Consider the following 22,944-nt stretch of genomic DNA (forward strand, 5'->3'; position numbering starts at 1 on the left):
TTACATTTTCTCTAAAAAGTTACAATTCAATGTACTTACTATATAGTAGTCCTATATTTTTGTTGAGTGCAAAATTTGTGAGATTTGTCCAACTTCTGATATATCCAGAGAAATAACATGTTTAGGAAGAGGAAAATATGGGATGAATTCTGACCTGTCAACCACTTAAGAACTGCTTGTTATAAAATCTTATCCATACTCAAGGCCAGAAAGTATGGCAGTGCATAATTGGTGAGTCATTTAAAACTGCAAAAATTGGATTTACATGTGACTATGCAACATAATACTAGATAGTCACATATAGTTAGCAATTGGTTAGCCCTGTCTTTCTGCTTGTGTTGAGTAGTTCTTTATCAAGCTAAATATTACATTGACATCGATAAACTGTGTTTAAACTGTAATGGCCTAATCTTTTAGGGAGGGATCATAACAAAAAATAGAAGCCGAAAGCTAAATTTCAGAAATATTTTTATTAAGTAACAGATCCTGAAAACCATAGAAGCTGAATAGTTAGAAATAATATAAATATTACTATAGTTTAACGTGACTTCAAGAATCAAAAGGATTAACCAGGAATTACTTTGGTTTACGAATTAGTGTGCAGTCATTTAAGCTTAAGAAGTAGAAAATCCTTAATCATTGATATCAATGTGTATGTTGTAACAGTATGCTGACAAATAAAACCTTGTTCATGTTTCAGCATTTCAGGGAACACCTTGACAAACTTTTTGCAAAAGGAATTGGAATGCTGGACATTGCTTTAAACGAAGCTTTCAACATGCTCAATGAAGTAAGTTAATGCTTTTCAGATTCATGCCGCTGACACCTTTCTTGCTATTTAGCAATTACCATCAATTTTAAAATAATAAATTAGAACTCACTCAAAAATATGATCGTAAAATTAGCAAGAATTTTAGCAATAGCAAGAATTCTATATAATCTATATGTGGTAAAACATACAAGCAAATTTACATTTTTATATTTATACCTTTTATTTTAATGTATTTTGTTTTAATATAGACAGTATACACCTACACATACATGTGTACATTAAATAAGGTTTATTCCAGTAGCTGTTCTAGGTGTTAGAAAATACTAGGGTAACATGCCAATGTCACAGTTTAGATTGTTCTTTTTTGCTTTGAAAGGGCTAATGTTTTAGGAGTGACAGGAATTTATATCTTCATAAACACGTTGAGAATACACATTTATTAGAGTCATGAAATGATTGTTCATTGGTTTGACTTCTGGCATAACAATTAATACCTCTTATAGCTTATATAAAATAAGTTATGTGAACACTTTTGTACTTCTGTAATACTCTAATATAGAGGGAGAAATGTAAAGCTTTGTCTAACCAGCTCAGAGGTATTAATATTATTTAAAATATTTTTCTGCCAAAAGCACTAGGCCAACTTTCTGATAATATTCTTATTAATAAAGTCTGTAAACAGGAATGCAGTCTCTAGAAGATTAACATAGTGATCATGGAGATCATCTAGTGCAGGGCACCTAGTTTCCCTCTCAGACTCCACATAAAATCAGTGTAGCATACTTATTTGTCCAGTAAATTGTCCTTCAAAGGATATTTTAATTAAAATCAGACCCATTGTCTTTGCCTGACATGCTTTCCCTCACAAAGTGCACGTCAGTCATAGTGGTTATCATGAAATGATTTTATGTAGTGTATTTCAGAGATTTTTTTTTTTGTCATTTTTTTGTCTTTTCTAGCAAAGGTGAAATACATTGTCATACTACATATTCCAGCAAATACCAATTTTAGCAACATTTTGATTCAACTGACTATATACTGTCTTGGGAATGTATATTGGAAAAAACAAGGAAAGGAAGGAGAAAAGTGAAGAGTAGTAGTAATAAAAGAGAATTAGTATGAGGGTGCAAACCAATGAAAATAAAATGCAACATCAAATATTTATCATGATATTCTGAATGAAAACCCTAGGTAGTGTGGTAGGACTAAATCCGTTGATTACAACCTCTGTTAATATCAGTTTAGATATAGGGCTTCTGTAAAGGAGAGAATTCACTTTATTTTTTTTAATAACTAATTACAAGCAGATGTCTTCTCCAGGATCTCTAAACTAATGAGCAGTTGTAAAATTGTAAACTGCTATATCGCAAAGCTACAGCAAAGTTCATTAGGCAAGATATATGTAGCAAATGCTGTTGTGAAGGTCTAAACCACTAAATACGTCAAAAGGCCAGAGCAGATACTGAGGGGGAAAATGTGAAATATTTCAGTTAGCCTCAAGACTGAGGAAAGAAGGAAACTGATTAAAAAAACCCCAAACACTCCTTGAGTCCAAATGACAAAGGCCCCAAGGTGAATTACTTGTGATCAGTGATCAACGACTCCTAAAGAAAACTTAAACTCTTATCCCAGAACATTTGCATTCTAAGGCCTAGAATATTGGCTGTTCAAAATGATGCTACACGTAACCGTAATCCCCACCTAGCATGTTCTAAGACAAGAAAATGAAAATGTCTGTTTCTGTGAATTCTTTCAGAATGGTCCATCTTGCCCAAAGTTCACTCTTTTTAATAGGAGTGAAACCCTCGTTCTTTGCATCTTGTTGGTAACCTTTGAACTGCATTAGTAAGTCAGCAAAAGTGATTAAACACCTTCCAACAGGACCAATTCCTGCTAAGTGGTTGGATGTTACAAGTTAACATCATCAGCCTGTTAAAACATTACCTATAGCTTTCATTTGAAGCTAATATTAACAGCCTAAGATTTGTTTGAAAATGCTTTGGTGTTTCCAGAAAAGCTTTCTCTTTATTAAAAAAAGAAAAGAAAATATTTCAAGATTATGAATATATTCTTTTTAATAATCTGAATTGAGGTAAATTGATCTGGATTTAGAACCCCTATGTGTAGCATAAGATTATATTATTTCACTATTTTTTTTTTAGTGAAGAAGAGGAAGTATTATGTAGAAAGGCAGAACAACATTAAATTCCTGGCATGCGAATTAAAATCATGTGGACTTCTAATCATTAAGTAACCTTTAAAATTGATTATGCAAGATCTTCTGTTGCTTTCAGTATTTCAAACAAGATTACTTAGAAGCTTATAATAACAAGAGAGGTAGATTGAAATGCAATTCAAATGCAAAATAGTGATTCGATGCCCAGATTATTGGGTCAAAAGGTATGGGCTATATTTTTTAGGTGATGAATTTTTTCTACTAAATGTCTGATGATAATATTGTGATGAGAATGTAGCTCCTTGAGTATTTAGGTATTCTAGTTTGTCTGCAGATAGAAGTTAATATTTTCTGATCTGGTTATCATGATGGCAGTCCAGATGGTAATATTGTATAATGTTCATGTTAGTGATGGATAATTCCAAGTAAATACACTATGTGTTTCTTTCTAAGAACAGCTAGTCCTTGAGAGAGAATTACACTTCATATCCAGAAATGCATATTTATGTGTGTGTGTGTATATATATATATATGCTTTAAAGAGAAAAATACATTTACAATGTTTAGAGACAAGCTTTCAAAAATATACAAATCAATGCATTGTTCATGCTACTTGAGCCTCTGTAACATATTCAGTGTATCTGTAGGTGTCTATTACAGAAAAGCCCAAGTTTTGGGCTGACAATTTCGACTCCCTATCTTGCTGCTTGATAGTTTAGAACCAGAACTAGTTTGCTTTATCATTCTCAGTTTGAACAATGCCTTGGAGCGTTGACTGGGATACTTCATTAGAAGGCAATTCACCCTTCCTCACCGGTCAAAGTATGGCTCTGAATAAAGGCATAATTTTAAAAACTACAGTGTCTCTTCTTTAAACTGAAATACATTTCTTTCAGTGTAAAAGTTACAGGGTCTTAATTCCTTTCTCACAAGTTAAATTCAGTGAAACTTGCTATACTACAACTAAGCTGAGTAAAGGTTAGTAAAGAAAGATGGAAAAACATTTTTATAGTACATTTTTAGTTTTAATAAAGATGCAATTTAGGTATATTCTGACTTGAGTTTTATTCATGTCATGAAAAGAGTTCTGTTTCTCTTTTTGCCTAACATTTCCCAGGCCATCTATTTTTCAGCTTGTCTAACCTTAGCAGATCCAATGTCTTAAAAATAATGCTTTACCATTAGAAAACCTTTAGAATTAATATGCATCCTAACTAACCTCAGTTGAATTTTAACAATACAGGAAACTAGTCAACTCATGAATTAACAGATGATAGAATAAAGATTGAGCTATGACAACTGATGTTTGTAGAAACTTTATTGTTGTCACTCATATTTACCAGGATTGTTTTGGAAAGAAATATTTCAGTCACATTTAATTTTTTTTCTTCTGGTTCTTTTCCTTTTCTGTCTCCTTCTTTTTTTCCCATTTTTTTCCCAACTGAGTTTGTATTTATGACAATGTTTTAAAGTGTTTCCTTAAGCATAGTAACTTATTTTTTGGAAAAAAACCCTAAAGCTGTTAGTCAGCTGGAAGAAGAAAATCTCATCTAAAGTAAGTAGCAAACTGTCTTTTGATTGAAGGATGTACTTTGCAAATGAGACCTCAAAACAAAATATTCTCCAAAGGCTTTGACTTGGCAAGTGTGACTGCCTTTATACTGTAGGATCATAGATGAACTAATGGTTCCAATTCCTTTGTATCCATCTTGAAGCACAGTGTTGATTAGTTCTTTCCTGGGCATAAAATCCTAAAATGAAAAGATGAGGATCTTCCTCCACCCACTGCCCATGTGTTCACTCAGACAGTGTAGAACTAATTCCTTCATTTGGTGCATGCCAAAAATGACAGTGGGAAAAGCTGCATGAAATAAAGCACGCTCTAGATTGTTTGTAGAGGGTTTATTAAGAATCCCATTTTGGGCACTGACCAATGGTCTTAGGAAACAGATACACAACAGTAAATAGCATCTACCCTCACTACAAGGGATGTTCTATACTAGTCTTACAAATCTGTGTAAACTGGAAAAAAAAAAACATTACAGTGATCAAGAATATCTGAGATGAGATTTTTTTGTTTTGTTTTAAAATCTGTGAGGCAACTGAAGTTATAATGATGAATGTTGTATGAAAATCTCATTAGATAAACTGAAAGTTTTGAGAATAAATGGAACTGACATCCCATGCACTGAATTGTACCTATTACTGGTGAGAGTCTTTTGATCTTGTAAGGTCATGATGGATCATGCTACATGTGTGTTCAGATCTATTCAAGGTGGAGTAATGAATGTTTCTGTTTATACTATAACAGGGAGCATAATAGCTCCAAATGTTCTTGCATATATACTTTCATAATTGACAGCATAAAATTCTTTTACATTACAAACATATTGTCAAAGACTCTGGAAGCAGTGTAGGCCAGAGAAAAAGCTACTTAAGATACTTACTCTCTCCTTAAAAGAGTACAGCTAACCATTTTCCGCTTTGTCTACAGGATGTGACCTTTATGTACCAGAAATCTATTCTTATGAATTATAGGTTAGCTAAGGAGGTCTTGTCTATATTTAAAAAAAAAAAAAAACAAAAAAAAAAAAAAAGAAAGGAGAGGAGGCGAGTGGAAAGGGGGGAAGAGGGGAAAAACAAACAAAAAAAAGGAAAAAAATAAAAACCTTTGGTTTACACAAATAATCTGTAAAGATCATGGTTGGATTTTAGAATGGTTCAGGGGTTACACTAATTAAACTCAGTTAATTTTGCCTTGCAATTACCTTTTAGTATTTTCCTAGGTTGTTAAGACTTGAAGATGTTTGATACTGATGTCTTTGAAAAGCATGTTTAAAAATCCACTTCTAAATTCTTTCCAATCAAGGATTTATGCAGTGTTCATTATACAGTGTAAAAATATAGAAATGCTTGGTACAGTAGTTAGGCACCTACTATGTCATGTGACAACTGCAATTACCTCTTTTGGTGACAAATGCGGTCTTTACAGTGATTACCTTTAAAAAAATCATAGCCAATTAAATAAAATTCTGTGACATTTCAAAGACTGTTAATCACAACCAAATGTTGTAAATGTCAGGATGCATTGAAATTTTTGCTGCTAACTGATGAATCACTGAGTTAATTGTAGTTCATCATAAGGCCCTTGTCATTGTTATTATTATGGAAAACACTTTCATCACTCTTGCTATTCAATAAAATTAAAGTTCTAGACAAATATGAGAAGATATTACTCATCAAAGCATTTGAATTTAATCTCATTCTTCAAAATATTCAAACAGATAACTACGTAGAATAATGCAGATGCATACAGCGTGATGTTTTAAAATAAATATATGAAGGCATTCCTCCTTCATTAATTTCCCTTTTAATATACCTTATCTCTTTCAAAATATGTTGTCCATATGAAGAATATATCTCTTGACAAAGTAACTTCATCTTGATGAGAATATATTTAGTCTAAGATCATACTGATGAAAGAATGTCACTTTAATAATTCTGGTTCTGGTTAAGACTGGAAAAATTGTCACGACTGAAGAGTTTTAAGAATAGACTACCTTGCAGGTATCACAAGTAAGAGTTTTCACACAGGCAATGACCAGCATATAGCTAACTCTGTAAACCCACATTAGTTTCCTTTTAAGTAAAATGTTTCTATTGCTGTTGACTGAGGTGCCTGTTTGATCAAAAGGAAACTGATCTGGAGTAGAGCTACAGATGATATAAATGATTGTTCAATGATATTTGTGGGTGTGATTACTCAGAGAAATGTGAGGGCAGAAGAAAAGAGGACAGAGCACTATTGGAACCCACCATCCACTCCTTTTTCTACTGCAGGCATGTCTACAAAGATGACATTTTTAGAAGTTAAGAAATTTTTCTAGAAAAAAGTTTTTTAGAGTTTGAGAAGAACAGTGAATATGTAAGGGCAAGTAGGCTGCAGAAAGCTTAAAGACAGAGCAGTTGCTAGCACAAATCAAACTAGAAAACTCTGAATAAATTTTGTTCAATCCAGAAGCAGTCAGAGTCCCTGCAAGGTAATTTGCCTTTAAATTTAATTACTGCTTCTCAAATGGGACCAGCCTTTTGGAGGCACTGTTCACCACAGATAGGCTGGTGAGGTTGGACAAGGTAATTGTGTGGCTTTTTCAGTAACAACGGAAAGGTGGTAAGGCGAGGTCTTGTCTGACCTCAAAGATGGTAATGTACCTGAAAATTCCGCTTGAAGAGAACAAAAGTTCATTCATTAGCATGTATTCAAATGCTAGCCCAATCTATAAAGACACATATATTCAAAATTAAGGCACCAACTCTAGAATCAAGAGACCAAAGCTTATGTTGTGACTCAGTCTGATTTACTTGCTCTTTGACCAGGAGAAAATCCCATTTGTAGAATGACAAAACTTTCTTTGCATACTCCAAAGGATATGTTGATTGCTGTCTAAATACCTGTACTCAAGTACTGCTGTTCAGCAGCTTGAATTACTTGTATGTATTCATTTCAAGTAATAGGAGAATCTGAGAATATATAAATATTAACTTGGTTGTCCTAGATAACATTTTATGAAAAATAACATATGGAATATAATCCTGAGTGAATATGAATGCCATACGAATAGTCATATGCCTGTCTATAAGTGGTATATCTTCTGTACTTTGCAGTAAAATTATCAGTTGCTCGTTTCTTGCTTTTCTATAGCTTTTATGTTTAAAATTATGTTTAAATCAAAGGAAACCCTGTTTATATATATCAATACATATCACCTCTCTAAAACAGGGGAACATGTTTTTAGTTTGGGTAACTGCTACATTTATGTATGTTTCTTATTTTTCAAGGTGCCAAAATGGGGATATATCATGTATCACCATTCTGTTACACAATTGAAGTTACAAGTCAGTAAGGACGTATCTATGATAAAATGTTTTCAACCTGAGACTTCATCTCCTTCTAAGAGTGCTAGAGATTTGAGAAGATCCATGGTTATCGACTGCGATTCCATCTACCTTCATCTAACAGGAATGTGCTGTAAATAAATAACTATTTTCTTTCACAGTTCAATCACACAGGCCAAGGAAGTATTTGCAGCCAAGCCATAATGTTGATTACTGATGGAGCTGTGGACACATATGATACAATATTTGCAAAATACAATTGGCCAGACAGAAAAGTAAGTATGTTATCACCTTTATTTTATGGAAAACCCAAAGCTTCATATCCAATATAAAGTGTATGCCTATTGAAAAGTCAGTAACAATCTTTCTGATGATCTAAAAATTATTTTGGATAACTGAATGTTTCAATAACTACAAAAATGATACTTATGTGATATTGCTTGAGGATAGAGATGGCCTTTTACTGTAGGAATTAATTTAGGATAATAAGGTATTAGGGAAATATTTCTCTCCAGGGTACATTTTTGACCACTATATAATGCTTCCCCTGTGAGACATCATTAAACATGAAAAAACTTCTTTTTCTCTCAAAATACTCATTAATAATTCAATGCTTTTGAAACTAAAGAGGGGTATGTACTGTGGACAGTGAACAGTTTACTATGACTGGAGAAGTAGCATATGTAGTACTCAGTATTTTTAATTTCTTTATTTGGCAGAGTGAGAGGTAGAGTTGACAATAGGTGAGATTTTATTAAAAATGTATTTGGTTCTACTGATCCGCATAAAGAAATTTACCCAGAATTAAATGACCTTTTTCTAAAACACATGGATGTTATATGGTAATGCAGAAATTCCTTGACTTTTTGTGATGAGAAAGCTCTAGTAGGCCTTGTGTTTGGATGTGAAATAATTTCATTCTACACCTTTTATCTTCTGCTAAAGCAAGCTTTGGGACTATTTTAGGACGTTTTTGTAGTTTGAGATACATGCCATGTTGTATGCTTGTGGAAGCAACAACCTCACTCTTCGAAGTGCAATTTGAGCAAGTAATTGATTAATCTGTGTGTGCTGTGTGGGGTTTCAGTATTCTGTGGAAAAAAAGTAGGAGTTTTGATTTGTAGTTTTTAGTCATGTTTCTCTCATTTATAATATTACATTTGTTTTCTGTTCTCCCTTTTCTTGTTTACCTGAACTAAACCTCATCTATTGGCAATCAGCGAGCAAGAGAAAATGGCAAATTGGTGATTTTTTACTGATCTTCTGAAAATGTTATATGTCAATTACTGTCATTTTGTGTAGCAAAATTGACATACAACTATTCTACTTTTTGTTGGTTAAGAGTTTTTCATTTAGAGAATACATAGTAATAACTAACTGCAATTTGAAGATCTATTTTATCTTCAGCTACCTTGCTCACTGCTTTCAAGTAACTTCATTCTCTGAAAGAAAAAAGTTCATACATTTTGTGATTTTACTAGGACATGCCAGGAATTCTGTCATCTTCAAAAAAATGCAAGGATGCATCGGCAATTGTGCATATTCTGAGGAGACATATACTTTTTGTGGAATTGATACTAGCCTTTGTGTAGTGGAAAGGATGAGGAAGTTCAATATTTAATTAATATATTAAGATATAAAACTAGATATTATGAAAGAAGTTCCCTCGTATGTCAGCATTTGTCCATTTTGGTATTTATTGGATTTTGTTGGGTCACATCTCAATTGGCAATGGCAATATTGGTGAAATACAATGGAAATATTTGTTTCTACTCTGTGACATACAAGAAGTACCTCCTTGAAATGGAATGATCAATGATTTACAAGTCAGAGAAGAATACGTGATCTTTGATCTTTTTCTTCCTACTTTTCTTCAGACCTTTTCACTGAGATTACTTGTTGTTAGTTACATGAAAATATCTTCTGCCTTTTCTTATTCTGTATTTACTGTTGAAGATGGGTGATTCTTTAGCGGTAAAGCTTTTATTGATTTTTCTGTTGATTAAGTAGACATTTGGAAAGTTAGGGCTTTATAAAATATATTTGTCTCTTGAATTTACTGAGTAATTATGGAAACAGTAACATGCTTGAACTGTAGCTTGTTTTTCAGATATTTAAATATTCAAAATGGAATTTGTTTTTATCAGACAGATCATATGTTATGTTTTTCTTCCAAAGTAAATGAGTGTAACTCCTCAATATTTATTATATGGCTCAAGTCTTTTAACAGGTGGCTGTGCTCATATAAATGCCTTCTAGTACTATAGTCTCAATGCATCTCTTAATTCCTTCTTTGTATTCACATTTACTTCCAAATGTTTTCTGGGAGAAACAAGACAACTATAACCTGACTGTGAAATTATTATTTTAACAGCTGCTTCTTCAGATCACAAATGTTTATAAACAACAGGCACATTTTTTCTTTTTTTTTTTTTTTTGTGTGTAATTACCAGATATTTGTATATACTCTTATCCCTATAGAAATGTTCTGAGAAGCGTTAATTTCAGCTATAAGCTTCAATATTTACTCTTAATACTTTAGTCTGTTATATCTTGTAATGGTTCAAGATTTCCACGATCAGATGATTTATGAAGAATTTTTGTTAAGCAATATATAAATTTTCAAAAATTAAATTTAAATAAATTAAATAGAGGGTATGAGGAATATGACTGAATCTAAATTATCTTTTGAATTTTAATCAATATTTCTGTCACCTTCTCCCTCATCCTAATTTTCTGTCCTTTCCAGTTTTAATATGATTGAGTGACTGTAGGCTAGCATTAGGACTGTCTGGTGAAAACATAACTATTTTTTTTCCACTTAAAAGGAGTCTTAAAAGTTTGTTTGTTTGCTTGTTGTTTTTTGGTTTTGTTTTGTTTTGTTTTTAAGAAGTAATGTGGCTAGTATTTCCTCTCTTATTAAATGGGATATTATCTGATTTAAGTTGTTAAGTCCTCAAATGTTCCATGAGAACGTGTTGCTTTATCTAGCAAACACTGACGTCTGAGATGTACAGAACCTCTCAAAAGAATGTGCCTCTGATGTCTTGTATTTTCTTATACTGTGAAGTTAGTTCCTCTTTCAAGGATGGAAAGAGACCATGGGGAAACTCACTCTGTCATAAGAAATCAGTAAGGAAAGAATTCTCTGAAAGTGCCAGCTAAATATTTTCACAAAACTGTGTGCTATGTATCTTTCATGTGCAAATGAAGAGCTATATCTGAGATAATGATACTTAGCACAGCTGTTGCAATAAGCAGCAGGACAGGCTTCCTTTTGGGTATGCAACTGCAAAGGCCTAACATGAAGAAACCTACGTTGTTTAGCAAGGACACAATGTTTAGACAGTAGTTTTACTTAATATGGAATATTCTACCTAACTCTTAAAATTATTTAAGGTATTGTACAGTCTTCTAAATTGTATATGAGAAGATATGTAGAAAAAAAATCAAATCAGTTTGTCCTTTTTTAAACCTGAAATGTTTCAATATGAAAACTGTAAAAGATTTCCGTATGTATGCTTTAATGCATTAGAGCTTTCAACGTTCTTTTTTGGATGTGTTGTTCTAGAAAGGAAGAATTATTGAAAATGCAATATCCTACATATTTGCAGTGTCAGTGTGTCTGAAAATTATGCATGCGATGCACTTCAAAATCAACTGTTTTTACATTAGACCATCTTTATTCTCTCCAAAGACATTTTTTATATTTATAAATCACACCTTGGAACTGCTTAGGGTTTTTTTTCTCACATTTTTTGTTCGCTGTTCATCTATACATTGCCTTGCCATCTTTCTTATAAGTCATGTTTTTCCTGGCATTTTGATATTGTGGTGGACAGTGATGGGCAAAGTAATAGCTCTAATTGAGATAAGTTCTTCAGTTTCTGTTTACCTCAATTACCCTGTCAACAAAGTACCTATTTCAGTTATGTTTTATCTAATGTTAGATAATATTACATGTGTTACAGCAGAACAGCAGAATGTGTAATATTACATTAGTTGAAGCGGAAACATCTTGTTCTCTTACAGAAAGGTATGAATTCTTCATATAACTGTGAAGGCTTTGCCAGGTTTTTGATGACAATCTCTAAAAATGGAGAGTGAAAACATACTGTCGTCATGCAAATAATAATTAATCTTTTCTTCTTTTTTCCAAGGCACCTATATCTTTGCAAAAGATAGTCTTTTTTTTAAAAAAGATACTGTGTAAACAGGGATAAGAACACTTTATTACATATTATTGTTAGATGTATTCCACCTGACAATTTATTAAAAATCTTCTTCTTTCTGATAATGTATTAAATAAAAATTGTGTTGCAATCATTTTGAAATGGAATAACATGGCACCAATTAAATCCTCAAAGTAGATTAAATTAAGTATTTGTGTTTTTTGGGGGGGGCATCAGCCTGATTTTATGTATGAGCTAGAGAATTATGACCATTGAAGGACTATTTGAAATTATCTTCTGGATTATTTTATTGAAAGAAGAAAAAAAATACTATTTGTTTTTTAAGTTCCTATCTCCCTCACCAAAAAGACCACTTCCCCATGTTTTCTTAATATCTTCTGCTACTTAAAATGTAAATCTAGTAGATAATATTTTTATAACACACTTTGTTTTGTTTGTATGACTAAGGCTCTTAGACTATTTCCTTTTTTTTAATGAGTATATTAACGAAATCTTGCACTTAAGGAGCTAGATTCTTACACATTATAAATGAGTTTATGCAATGTACATGATTTTTCTCATTCATGAAACTTACATTCAGTATTTTCAAGTTTCTGTAATTCATTAATGACAGCTCTGCCACATGAAGTACCAAAATGAGAACAATTAATCTGCAAGAGTAAATCCATCTACACTGTCATATAAGAGCCCATGTTTTTTCACCATGTAGCAGAAGTATTTAAAAAGAATATTACCAAGGAAGTTCTTGTTTCCAATTACAATATGATATAGTTGCTTTTTTTTTTTTTTTTTTTTAAGAGGCTGTATTTCAGGAGAAAGTGTTTAAGTATCAAAATGTCCTTTTTATGTCAGCTGGAACAGAGAGGGTCATGCTCTTACTATGTATTACTGCTTCTACTATTATATGCAAATGCGCTAATAGAAACCAAGAAGAATATTGAACTTACATTTTTCACTAGGTAACTTATTTTAATTTAAAAGCATTAAAAGATATCATTGTAGGGTAGGGGTGGGGTGGACAGGCAAATGGACATGACTACAGGAAAAGATAGCCCTTCAAGGTTGCCCCCAGAAAGTAGTACCACTTTTTGATTCTTCTTATATAACACAATCCTACTTCCACTATGTTGAAAGCTCACACTATGTTTGTGAGCTGTTCTAATTTGCAGCATCCAGAAATGGATGTTCTGCTCCCTCAGCCTGAGAGCTCGTTACGTGGTGATACTGTACTGCATGTGAAACCTGGAAAAGAAAACAAAAGAATCATTGAATCACTCGAACTATTTCCTTCCCTTTGTGTTTGTCCTTTGATTCTGAAAAACATTTGCTTTCATAATTATCTGAAATAGCTATATCCTATAGTAGCTACATGCAAAACCAGAAGCAATAATCCCTCACCACTTAGTAAAGTGAAATGGAAATAAAAATTCCACGTAAAATTTTCTCATTTTCCATTTTCTAGAATCAAATCCAGCTACACAGGCCATAATTCTCACCTAAATTTTGTCTGTGTTGCTAAGAAGGAAGAATGAATGTACTCTAGAATTATTTTTTTTTGTTAATCTGACTTAAAAGTACCTCCACATTGAGTTACCTTATTCATTATTCTGCAGTCTTTCACTTACTGGGCAAGCATCATGGGAATAGAACTTCATCTGTCTGTCTCCTATTACTCTGGGGGCTCTTGGGAGAGTTCATTTTGTATAGGAGAGAAATATTTTCTTTCTGCTTATGAACCATTCCAACAAGGCAGAAATTTAAGATGGTTTCTGTCAGTGCTAAGACTTCAAGTAGGGTGAATATAAAGAACAACTGCAGTAACAACTTTATCCCTACTGCTAAATTATTATGATGCAGAAGCACCTAACAGCTCATGCTGCCTCTGTCTGAATAGAACTGTTGAAATTGCAAAATAAATAGTTCCATCACCTTTATCTATTTATACCTGCTTTTGTATCTGCTTTATATGAAAAATTTCACAGTCTGAAAGGTCTCTGGGTCTATATACAATACTTAAAATTATGATTGAATCCAGAGATTACCACCTTGAGATTTGCTGGATTTTGATTTGATTTCATAATAATATATTATATTTGAAGACAATTATAATGAGTTGATAACTCCTTAGCTATGTGGGACTTTAATGCACACTTTTACAAGATCAATATTTATAGTACATTTAGTAATATATGGACAGCATTATGCTTTCTTAAATACTTAAGAGAATACTTGGTTGTTACTGGTGACTACTGATCACTTTGTCACTAAAGACCTTTATTTCAATCTGTTAATTTATATTCAAGATCTGTGAAATAAATATTTAATTTTAATAATTCTGCATTTTATTTTTTTTTACTAAAAATCTACTTAGTGAGATGACCAACAATCTATTGGCTTCAACTGCTGTATATTCAATGAAATTCAGAGCTTTGGCTATATGTAAAATTCTCCAAACATTTGGATTCTTCCATAGGACAGGAAAGAATGCTTTCCTTACCCTCTTTTTACAGAGGAAGATGAAAACATGACACATTTTCATTTTCTTTGTCTGAAAACTATCCTAAACACAAATGAAATCAAGTCAATGCTGTGAAAACAGGCTACAAGAAAATCGGTAGCTGTGTTGTGGCATCGCATTTGTGACAAATCATCTTTTACTTCATGTTTGCTATCCACAAGGTTACAAACCTTTCTGCAGATTTTTAAGCAAGTCTGTGTAGCTTAGGAACCAGCTGATATTGGCAATATATAACATTAGTAAAGGAAATTGAATGTCTTGTGTACAATGTTGTCTGGATGCTATTAAATTGATTTTTTTTTTCTAAAAAGACTGAAGTACTTTAGAGGGGGATGTTATTACTGCTACACAAACTGTATGCTTTATTACTGGTTTTCTCAGCAGCAAAAGAAGGTCCAGATGCTTTAGAAGACTTTCAGGCTATGGCATAATTTACATTAATTAGCTATCTTTCTGGGCACCCCTGCAGTATGATGAAAGCTGGAGTATGAGATCAAAAAAATGTTATTGATTTGGGCCTAAGGAGAGTCAACTCCTCACAGAAGAAATGCTGTAGTCCTAGTTTCCTGCCCCATCTGCAATTTTTTTTGGGGAAAAAAAAAAAAAAGTGCTAAAAAATTTTATTCTGCATTATTACTTCTACCTTCTAAGGAGAAAAAGAGATAGGTAGGTTTCTGTTTCAGTGAATGCTTGTTTTCTTTTTTTTTTTTTTTAATTTTTTTTTCCCTATCAAAACTACCAGAATGTTATCTATGAATTGGTCACTAGTATTTCTACTTGTATTCTTTAATATGACATTCAAAGTAGTTAAGAATGCTTTTCTAGTCCAATGTCAGTTTATTTTGCCATGAAGAAACTTTTTCTGCAGCGGTTAAAACCAAAAAGTGGGGAGATGTTTTTTGTGAAGATAAGGGTAATTGAACCTTATCCTCAGGGTGTATGTGTATTGCCAGAGGAAGGATTACTGCCTCTCATATACAGTTATATGGTTGGCTAGAACCATATAGTGGCTAATGCTTTCTGAATGTTTTAAGAATTTTACTTGGGTTGATCATTTATACACAATGTAAATGTATATCCAAAGTGCCATTACCCTGTTAATGTTTGTCATGTAAGCAGAAATAGATACAAAAGTAAATTAACTATGAGTCATACAAAGTACCTTATAAACATCGGGCAGTCAAAATGGAGAATAATCCACAATCTGAAATAGATTGTCTGAAGTACTTTTCAGGAACTCATGAGTATAAATAACACAGAAATCATTACCTTTGGTTGTAAAAAAAGAAGCTAAATTTTATGTAGTGTGTGTAGACATAAAGAGTTCCAAAATTTAAAATAAAAATGTATACATATGAAGTGCCTAGATGACTACAAGTAATCACTATTTGCATCTAGCATAAACTCCACGTCACTGAAATACATGGCTGGAAGCCATTATTAACAAGAGAGAACAAATTGTAATACCATAATCCGAATCTGATATTTTATGGATAGGGATTCTGTTTACTAATTCACAAAATGAATATAATAAAACCTGACCTGATATTTGAAGTGTAATAAGGTCTTAATATTTAAAAATTTTATTTTTGTGAAGTTATTATGCCAGAAGCAAGACAGTTAAAGTAGGTACAGTAATTGCACAGATTCTATTTCACATATTGCACATTTCATCCTGGGGACTATGTCTATTCTTGAACTAGAGGTTTTTGTGAAGAATTATGTCATCCACCTAAGGAAATAGTGAGATAATTTATTTCTCGAAGTTCTTCAACAGCATGAGAAAAACCATATTTTAGTTTGTGTGGTTTAAACTGAACAATACTACAGTTATACTAAGCCAGGATATACTAAAAGCCAGTTCATACTCTGTTTGTTTTTAATTACTTCTCTTTATAATCTATGCATCTGCTTACTTTAACACAACAGGCAGAAAAGAGATGTTGAAGGCTATCAGAGCTGTTCTATTTTAGATGAATATCTACCGTCTCTGTAAAATATCAAGAATGTATATTGTTAATTGTGAGTAACCCACTGACAAAAAGGTGACCATACTCATTTGGTTGCATTTGACAATAAAGAGATAACATAGTAGTCTGATCATTTAATTTGTATTAATTAATTAAAAAAAAAATTAAAATCAGCTAGTAAAAAACCTGATGATTACATTGGACTGAAAGTCTTCCTAAATTAATTGTTTAAAGTTAGGCTTCTGGAAGCAGCTGAAATTATCTAAATCTGTATTAAAGGTTATATTACAGAGGAGAGCCTTGGTGAAAAATAAGTTAGTGAAAGAGACAAAGCAGGGTTACGCTCAGTCATCTCTGCTTCTTTCACCCAGAGCTTGAAATAAGGATATAATAGATCTACAAGCCTGCTTGCTTTATAGGTACTTTCTGTTCTGTTGAACACAAGATACTAAGTGAAAACTTTTCACCGATTCTACAGAGAGGGAAAAGTAAAAACTTTATATATATTTTGGAATAAGTTTTAAAAAACTGTCCTTATATTTTAGGCCTCTGTTACAGCTTCTAGAATATACTGCAATAAAATGTCAATTTTCTGATTTTTTTTTTTTTTTTTTTTTTTAAATGCAAGGCTAAGCTTGAATCAAACAATACTATGTAGTGGACAAGAGTTAATAGGATTAAAGATACTTTTATGCCTAACAAAAATGTTCACAGTTACATGTAATAATACAAGTAGTGGAGGCTTAAATAGGAAAATAGGTTATCGCATCTTTTTCTAACCAAGAGGTCAGATTCATTGCTAGTCCAATGAGGTATGGCAATTCCAGTAGCCTCTAAGTAATTGCTAAGTACCCTGGAAAACTGTAGACCAGCACAAAGAATAATTGTTTTCAGACATTTTCATCTGAGTACTGAGCTATATTTCTACATAGTTTGTGCAATCCATTCTTAGTTCATTCCTGTATCACTTTTCCTTTAATGACATCTTCATATACTTCTATTTTATATAACTCTCACTGAATTAAAATAAGCCATAGTGTGTTGTTTCATTACATACTGAGGCTTTAAGTTTACTTCTGTTGGATATTTACATTAAGTTGAGATGGTTAGTAAATTGTATGTTTAAATATCAAATCTCAAGAGATATTTGCAAAGGGAATGTTACAAAGGGAGGAAGTTAAATGTTTGGTATAGTATGCTCTTGCTGGCATCTGATTACATATAGTAAATGGTATTTCTTGCTCATTTTGCTCCAAGAGGCCAAATTTTGCTGGTTTGTAAGTATAACTAATATTGTTTATATGAAATTATTATTCATATATACCATTTTCCCAGAGTACCTCTGTTATCCTTCGTGGTGTCTGGCTATAGAACAATCCCGCAATACATGCACATACATCAAGACAGTACAGAAGATTCATTACATGCAGGGGAACATATATGTGTAATTTAGTATTCATTTCAGCAAAGCACATATGTGAATTATTACATCTCTGCTAACCAAAGCAGTGAATTCAGGCATACATTAAAGTGCTTTACTGAATTAAGAACTAAACAAGTCATCCAAACAATCCCATCTTTAGAACTCTCTTGTGGGTCTGCTGATTCCTTGAGTGGTTGAATCTTTAACTGTGTTAGTGGTTCTGCATTTGACTGAATACTCATTTTAGAGTACACTGTTTATCTCAGTGTATTTATACCTACTTTTTCTAAACTAGCATAAAAGCATTAACTACATTTTGAGACTTCTGAAAAACAGGGCAGTCTCTGTAGACTTAACTTTTGTGTTCTGTTCCCGTGTGCAGACATCTGCTGCAAAACCGATAAAATCCTATTCTTTTCTATGCGGTTCTAAATGCCATCATCTCATAATCCTCTCTACTACCCTTACCTTAATTGTCTCTGTGCAAAACTGACAGAATGAGATTTGCACATCTGAATAAATATGTTCTGTTTCTGTGGGATAACACTTGTGTGGTGACTTCTATTAAGATTTAAGCTCATGCACGGAGGTCTTCCCTTATGAGTTCTTGAAACCTTTTTGCTGGATTTTAACACTGAAGCTGAGTTTAGTGCATTGTTAGAAAGCAGAAGTCCTTATTCTGCCATCTTATGTCATTAGACATCCATATCTTGAAAAAACATGTAGGATTTTTAATCATCCGGGTGTCATTATTGAAGAAGGCTTTAAAATCCATTGTGGTAGTAAAGCGTATATCCCAGTGGCTGCTGTTCAGCATGTCATTATGAAGACAGAAGCAGCTATAAATACTTACTTATAAAACATTTTGCAATATGTGTTATATTGAGGTTCATAAATTAGAGCCTACGACACTTGGAACAGGCCTTTTTTTGAGGAAGAGATATCAGAAGCATAGCTTTGTTTAACCCAATCATTTTGTCTGGTTTTATGTATGTATATAGAGGTAAATAATGAGGGAGATAAGTCCATTGGATCAAAATAGGAATTTGTTTTTTTTTTAATTCTGACTTTTCTGGACAATTCTAGACAGAAACCACTTAGAGTTTATTTTAGTGGAAAATTTTGTGTCTTTCAAATTGTATGGTCGACTTCCATATCTCTTATGCTTCAATGGGACCTAGAAATATCCAGCAACTTCTGTTAACATTTTAATATTCGTTTCACCTATCTTAATAATATATAGAAATAGGTTATCCTTGTTTGAGGAAAAACATTGCCACAAACACCCACAGAAAGACTGCTCCCTGTTTTCAAGAAGCCTAAAGGAAAATTTGGAAGTGTGCATGAGTGGAGACAAGACATACCTACTAGGCAAACTCCTGAGCATTCTTCGTGGTGAGAACAAAATGTGATGGAATAGTGAAATACATTAGTTATTACAAGAATTTTCTGTCACATGGTTCTGTTTTTCAGCCTCTGATGAAGGAGGATTTGTTGTTTTTTAATAATGTCCAAGGTAGTATCAGTTATGGTCTGTCTCTGTGGGTTTTAGTAGATTTAATAATACAAGGTACTAGTAAAACCATGAAGAATGTTTCCCAAGTATAAAGACAAAAGATAGAATAATACTCGTCTTTCAATTAATCGTTTATATGTCAGTCTCTTTGGATCAGTCTAAATCTAGAGTCTAAACTCTTACTAAACAAATATGCATTTTCAATAAATAAATTGAAATATACATTCATTATGTCAGGTAGAAAGCTGCGAGCAGGTTTTCAGCTCCTGTTCATGTAGACTTTTTCTTCACCTAATAATAAACTAATGCTAGAAAGGAATAAGTGCAACATATTGTAAATTATGAAAGACCATCTGAAAGTTAACTTCTTTTATTTTCTAGATACATCTGCCTAGTAGACTTTCCAAGAGTGAAAAAATCATGCCCAAAATTACAAGAAAAAGGGATAATGGAGAAAATAAGAGAGGGAATGAAGTAGGAGGGAAGTAAATGCAATGGGAATCAAAATGGTATTTCTCAGACTGTTTTACCCAGGTTTCATTCCTTCTGGGAAAAAGTCTTCTGTGGTATTGCATGGAAGGGTGGCTACAGACAGCAGTGAATTACCAATATGCACAAGCCTCGAAGAAGAGTATTGCTGAGCTGTGGACTGGTGTTGCCACTGAATATGATTTCCAACAAACTGATTACAAAATTTGAGGCTGCAGCTGACTTCCCCTTCCAAGGTGCCTTATGCTCCCAGATACATGAAGTACTCATCATGTAATGCTAGGTTATAGGTTAGTTGTAGCATGTCAGTTATTCAGGATTCCAATCTGCCTCTTTTGAGTTGCCTACTTTCTCCAGGTTTTGCAGTATCTAGAAACATCTACCAGACTGAAAATTACTGTTGCAGTTGCCCTGAAGTAAGTGTGTAATTGTTTACAATTCATTTTAGAAATGAGGGGGAAAATCCCTAAGTAGTTAATCTATTCTATTAATTTAATCTCCAAGAGTGAAATTAACTGAGCATACATTTATTAGTTTTGCTCTCACTGTGAAAAAGAAATGGCTGAATTTTCTATAAAATTAGGGGTTTGTCTAAATACTGAAACCTCTGTGGTAGAGATGGGTGAAAAGTGTAAACATTTGCTTTGGCTAAGTTTACATCACATTTAGAGGGTGAGTTTTCATCAAATATGCTGTCAAGTTTTATAGGCACAAAAATTATTTTGTACGTCCTGTGTACAAAAATGGCTATAGTTATCTTTCTATCCATCCATTTCTTGTTATTTACAATCTAAAGAGAGTCCCTGATCAGTCACTAGTTTGTGAGAGCACCACCAGTGCAGAATTTTTGCAGTTGTACTGCTGGCAATTTTCAGTGGGGAGCACAGAATGTGGCTAGAGACCGTGGATTGTCTGATTCCCATTGTTTTCTTGTGTGAATTTGAGTCAAATCCTGTGGTTTATGTTGTATTGAAAAGGCATAATCAGCCCACCATTCAGAAATTAATATGTTTTTTTACTGAGACCAAGTTATTTTCCCCTCATTCCCCTACTTCTGTTTCTATGCTATAGTGTCAGTACTACTTGTGTTTGTTCTGTGCAGCATTGGGAACATAGCCAGTGGCAGCATCATGCCATTGTGTGGCAGGTATGGATTGATGAGAATCTAAAAATCTCTCTTCATAGCTTTGATGAGGGCTACTCATTGGAGGAGTTCAGACTTTTTTAGTGCTGTTTCTGTCTCTGCTGGTTCTATATTTGGTAAATCCAGTATCCTAGCTGGGTTTACCCTGTTTTACTAGAAAATCTGTGCTCTCAGCCTTTCTGTCCCTGGAAGTCTGGCATGCGGGCAGCACAGACTGCCTGAGATTTGCTCAGTATAACAATACTGTGTTCCTCTCCGCTAGAATTTCTTTAGAAAATACCTCTACTTAAGAGACCAATAAGAGTTTGCTTCTCTCTTTGTCTCCTACACATGGGGGAATATTTGCCAGGATAAAGGGACCTGTTAGCTGCCTTCTGACATAAGTTTTTCTTTTCTTAGCTAGAGGTAGATTATGGCACCTTCCTGTGTGTTATGCAGTACAATCCTGTCAAAATGGGAGTTATCTCCTAATCTGGGGCTATCTCCCTGATTTCATCATGGAGTTCATGATGAGTAGTACCCACAACATCTAATGGCAAATGGAACTGTTTAGAATTTAAAAAAAAGGGTGACACAACTTAGTCCATAAAAAGTATAATGGAAACTTAGCAGTATTACTTACTAATGATTTTAACAATTATATCAGTATGATTCTAATAACTATGATTTTTTTTTAAATATTTTGATTCGTTTAAGCAACCAAACCCAAATTTGTGCAAAATATTCAAATGTGTACACAAACATTATGAGAAAATTGTGAGTACAGAGATTTTAACACCATATCTGATAATACTGAGTTTTTGGCTAAAAATTACACTGGCTGAGTAAGTACATTTTGACATATGGCACCCCATTTTGAAACAAATTGTTTTACTTAAGCTGACCTAAATTCTCCTTAAAAGGTCATGTATGGAAACTAGCAATGAGCCAGACATCTGAGGATGCCTTTGTGGTACATCATGTTTGTGCAATTTAAGCCAGAAAAATGCACTTGGCTCTACATCTGTGTGCAGCAAGAGCAACATCTAATAAGCTATTAGATCAATATAATTGGTGGGGTTTTCCCTATGGTTATAACTGTGTTATATACAATACTCGGTTGTATTCAAAGGTGAAACTCAAAACTAATTATTTGACTGTGCTCTGCTTGCATTAGGAATAGGAAATAATAAACATAATTTTCAAAATTGTAGTTTGGTTCATAATAAAATCCTCACATACTTTCCCCATGTTAGTAGACATGACTAGACTGAGGTCAGTCCATTTTTGGTCACATAGCAGCAAGGTTGTAAGGAGTGCCATTTTTTTTTTTTTTTTTTTTTTCCCTCCCCGTGCCCTCACAGCCTTCACAGAGGTTGCTCAGAATGGTGTCTCTTCTCCCAGGCAAGGAGATGACAGTCATTAATCATTGCCAAACAGCTAGAACAAACTTCTCAGCTGACAAGTACTGAACCTTTAAAGGAATTAGCAAATTCCTTTCTTAAAAATGTGAATCCTTCCATCGGTTTCCTCAATCAATCTAGGAACTCTGGGAAGTATCGTGCCACGCTGTGCCAGAGCAACTTCTAGGTATGCCCTTCTGTGCCAGGTACTCACTTTCATAAGTACAATGTATTGCCTTTAAGACTAACTGCTTAGCATGTTGTACATGATGTAAACCACCAGGGACTCTCAGGAAAAGGAGAGGAATACAGCAGGCAAGTGCTCATATTGTGTAAATAACCACAGCTCCTTTTGCTGTGGGGTGGGGGAGGAAAGTAGAACTTGACCTCCACCTCTAAAGGATGGTAATGTTGCCATCTTTCATGCATTTTTAAAGTTTCATCTTGTGGTTTTTTTTGTTTTAT

The 22,944-nt window shown here is 33.3% G+C and overlaps 1 protein-coding gene across 5 annotated transcripts in view; it reads left to right on the forward strand.

Moving 5' to 3' along the window:
• CACNA2D3 (calcium voltage-gated channel auxiliary subunit alpha2delta 3) overlaps nt 1-22,944 on the forward strand; it is a 467,172-nt gene that overhangs the window by 229,976 nt on the left and 214,252 nt on the right. For all 5 annotated transcript variants that reach the window (XR_004405904.2, XM_042799689.1, XM_032984346.2 and 2 more), the window contains 2 exons: nt 701-790; nt 8,006-8,119. Coding sequence is in view for 4 of the 5 variants with exons in the window: in XM_042799689.1 (XP_042655623.1) it covers nt 701-790; nt 8,006-8,119 (204 nt within the window). In the remaining variant the exon portion in view is untranslated. The remainder of the gene's footprint in view (nt 1-700; nt 791-8,005; nt 8,120-22,944) is intronic.

This window comes from Tyto alba, unplaced genomic scaffold (assembly GCF_018691265.1).
Source record: "Tyto alba isolate M040663 unplaced genomic scaffold, T.alba_DEE_v4.0 Super-Scaffold_3, whole genome shotgun sequence".
Taxonomy (NCBI): Eukaryota; Metazoa; Chordata; class Aves; order Strigiformes; family Tytonidae; genus Tyto; species Tyto alba.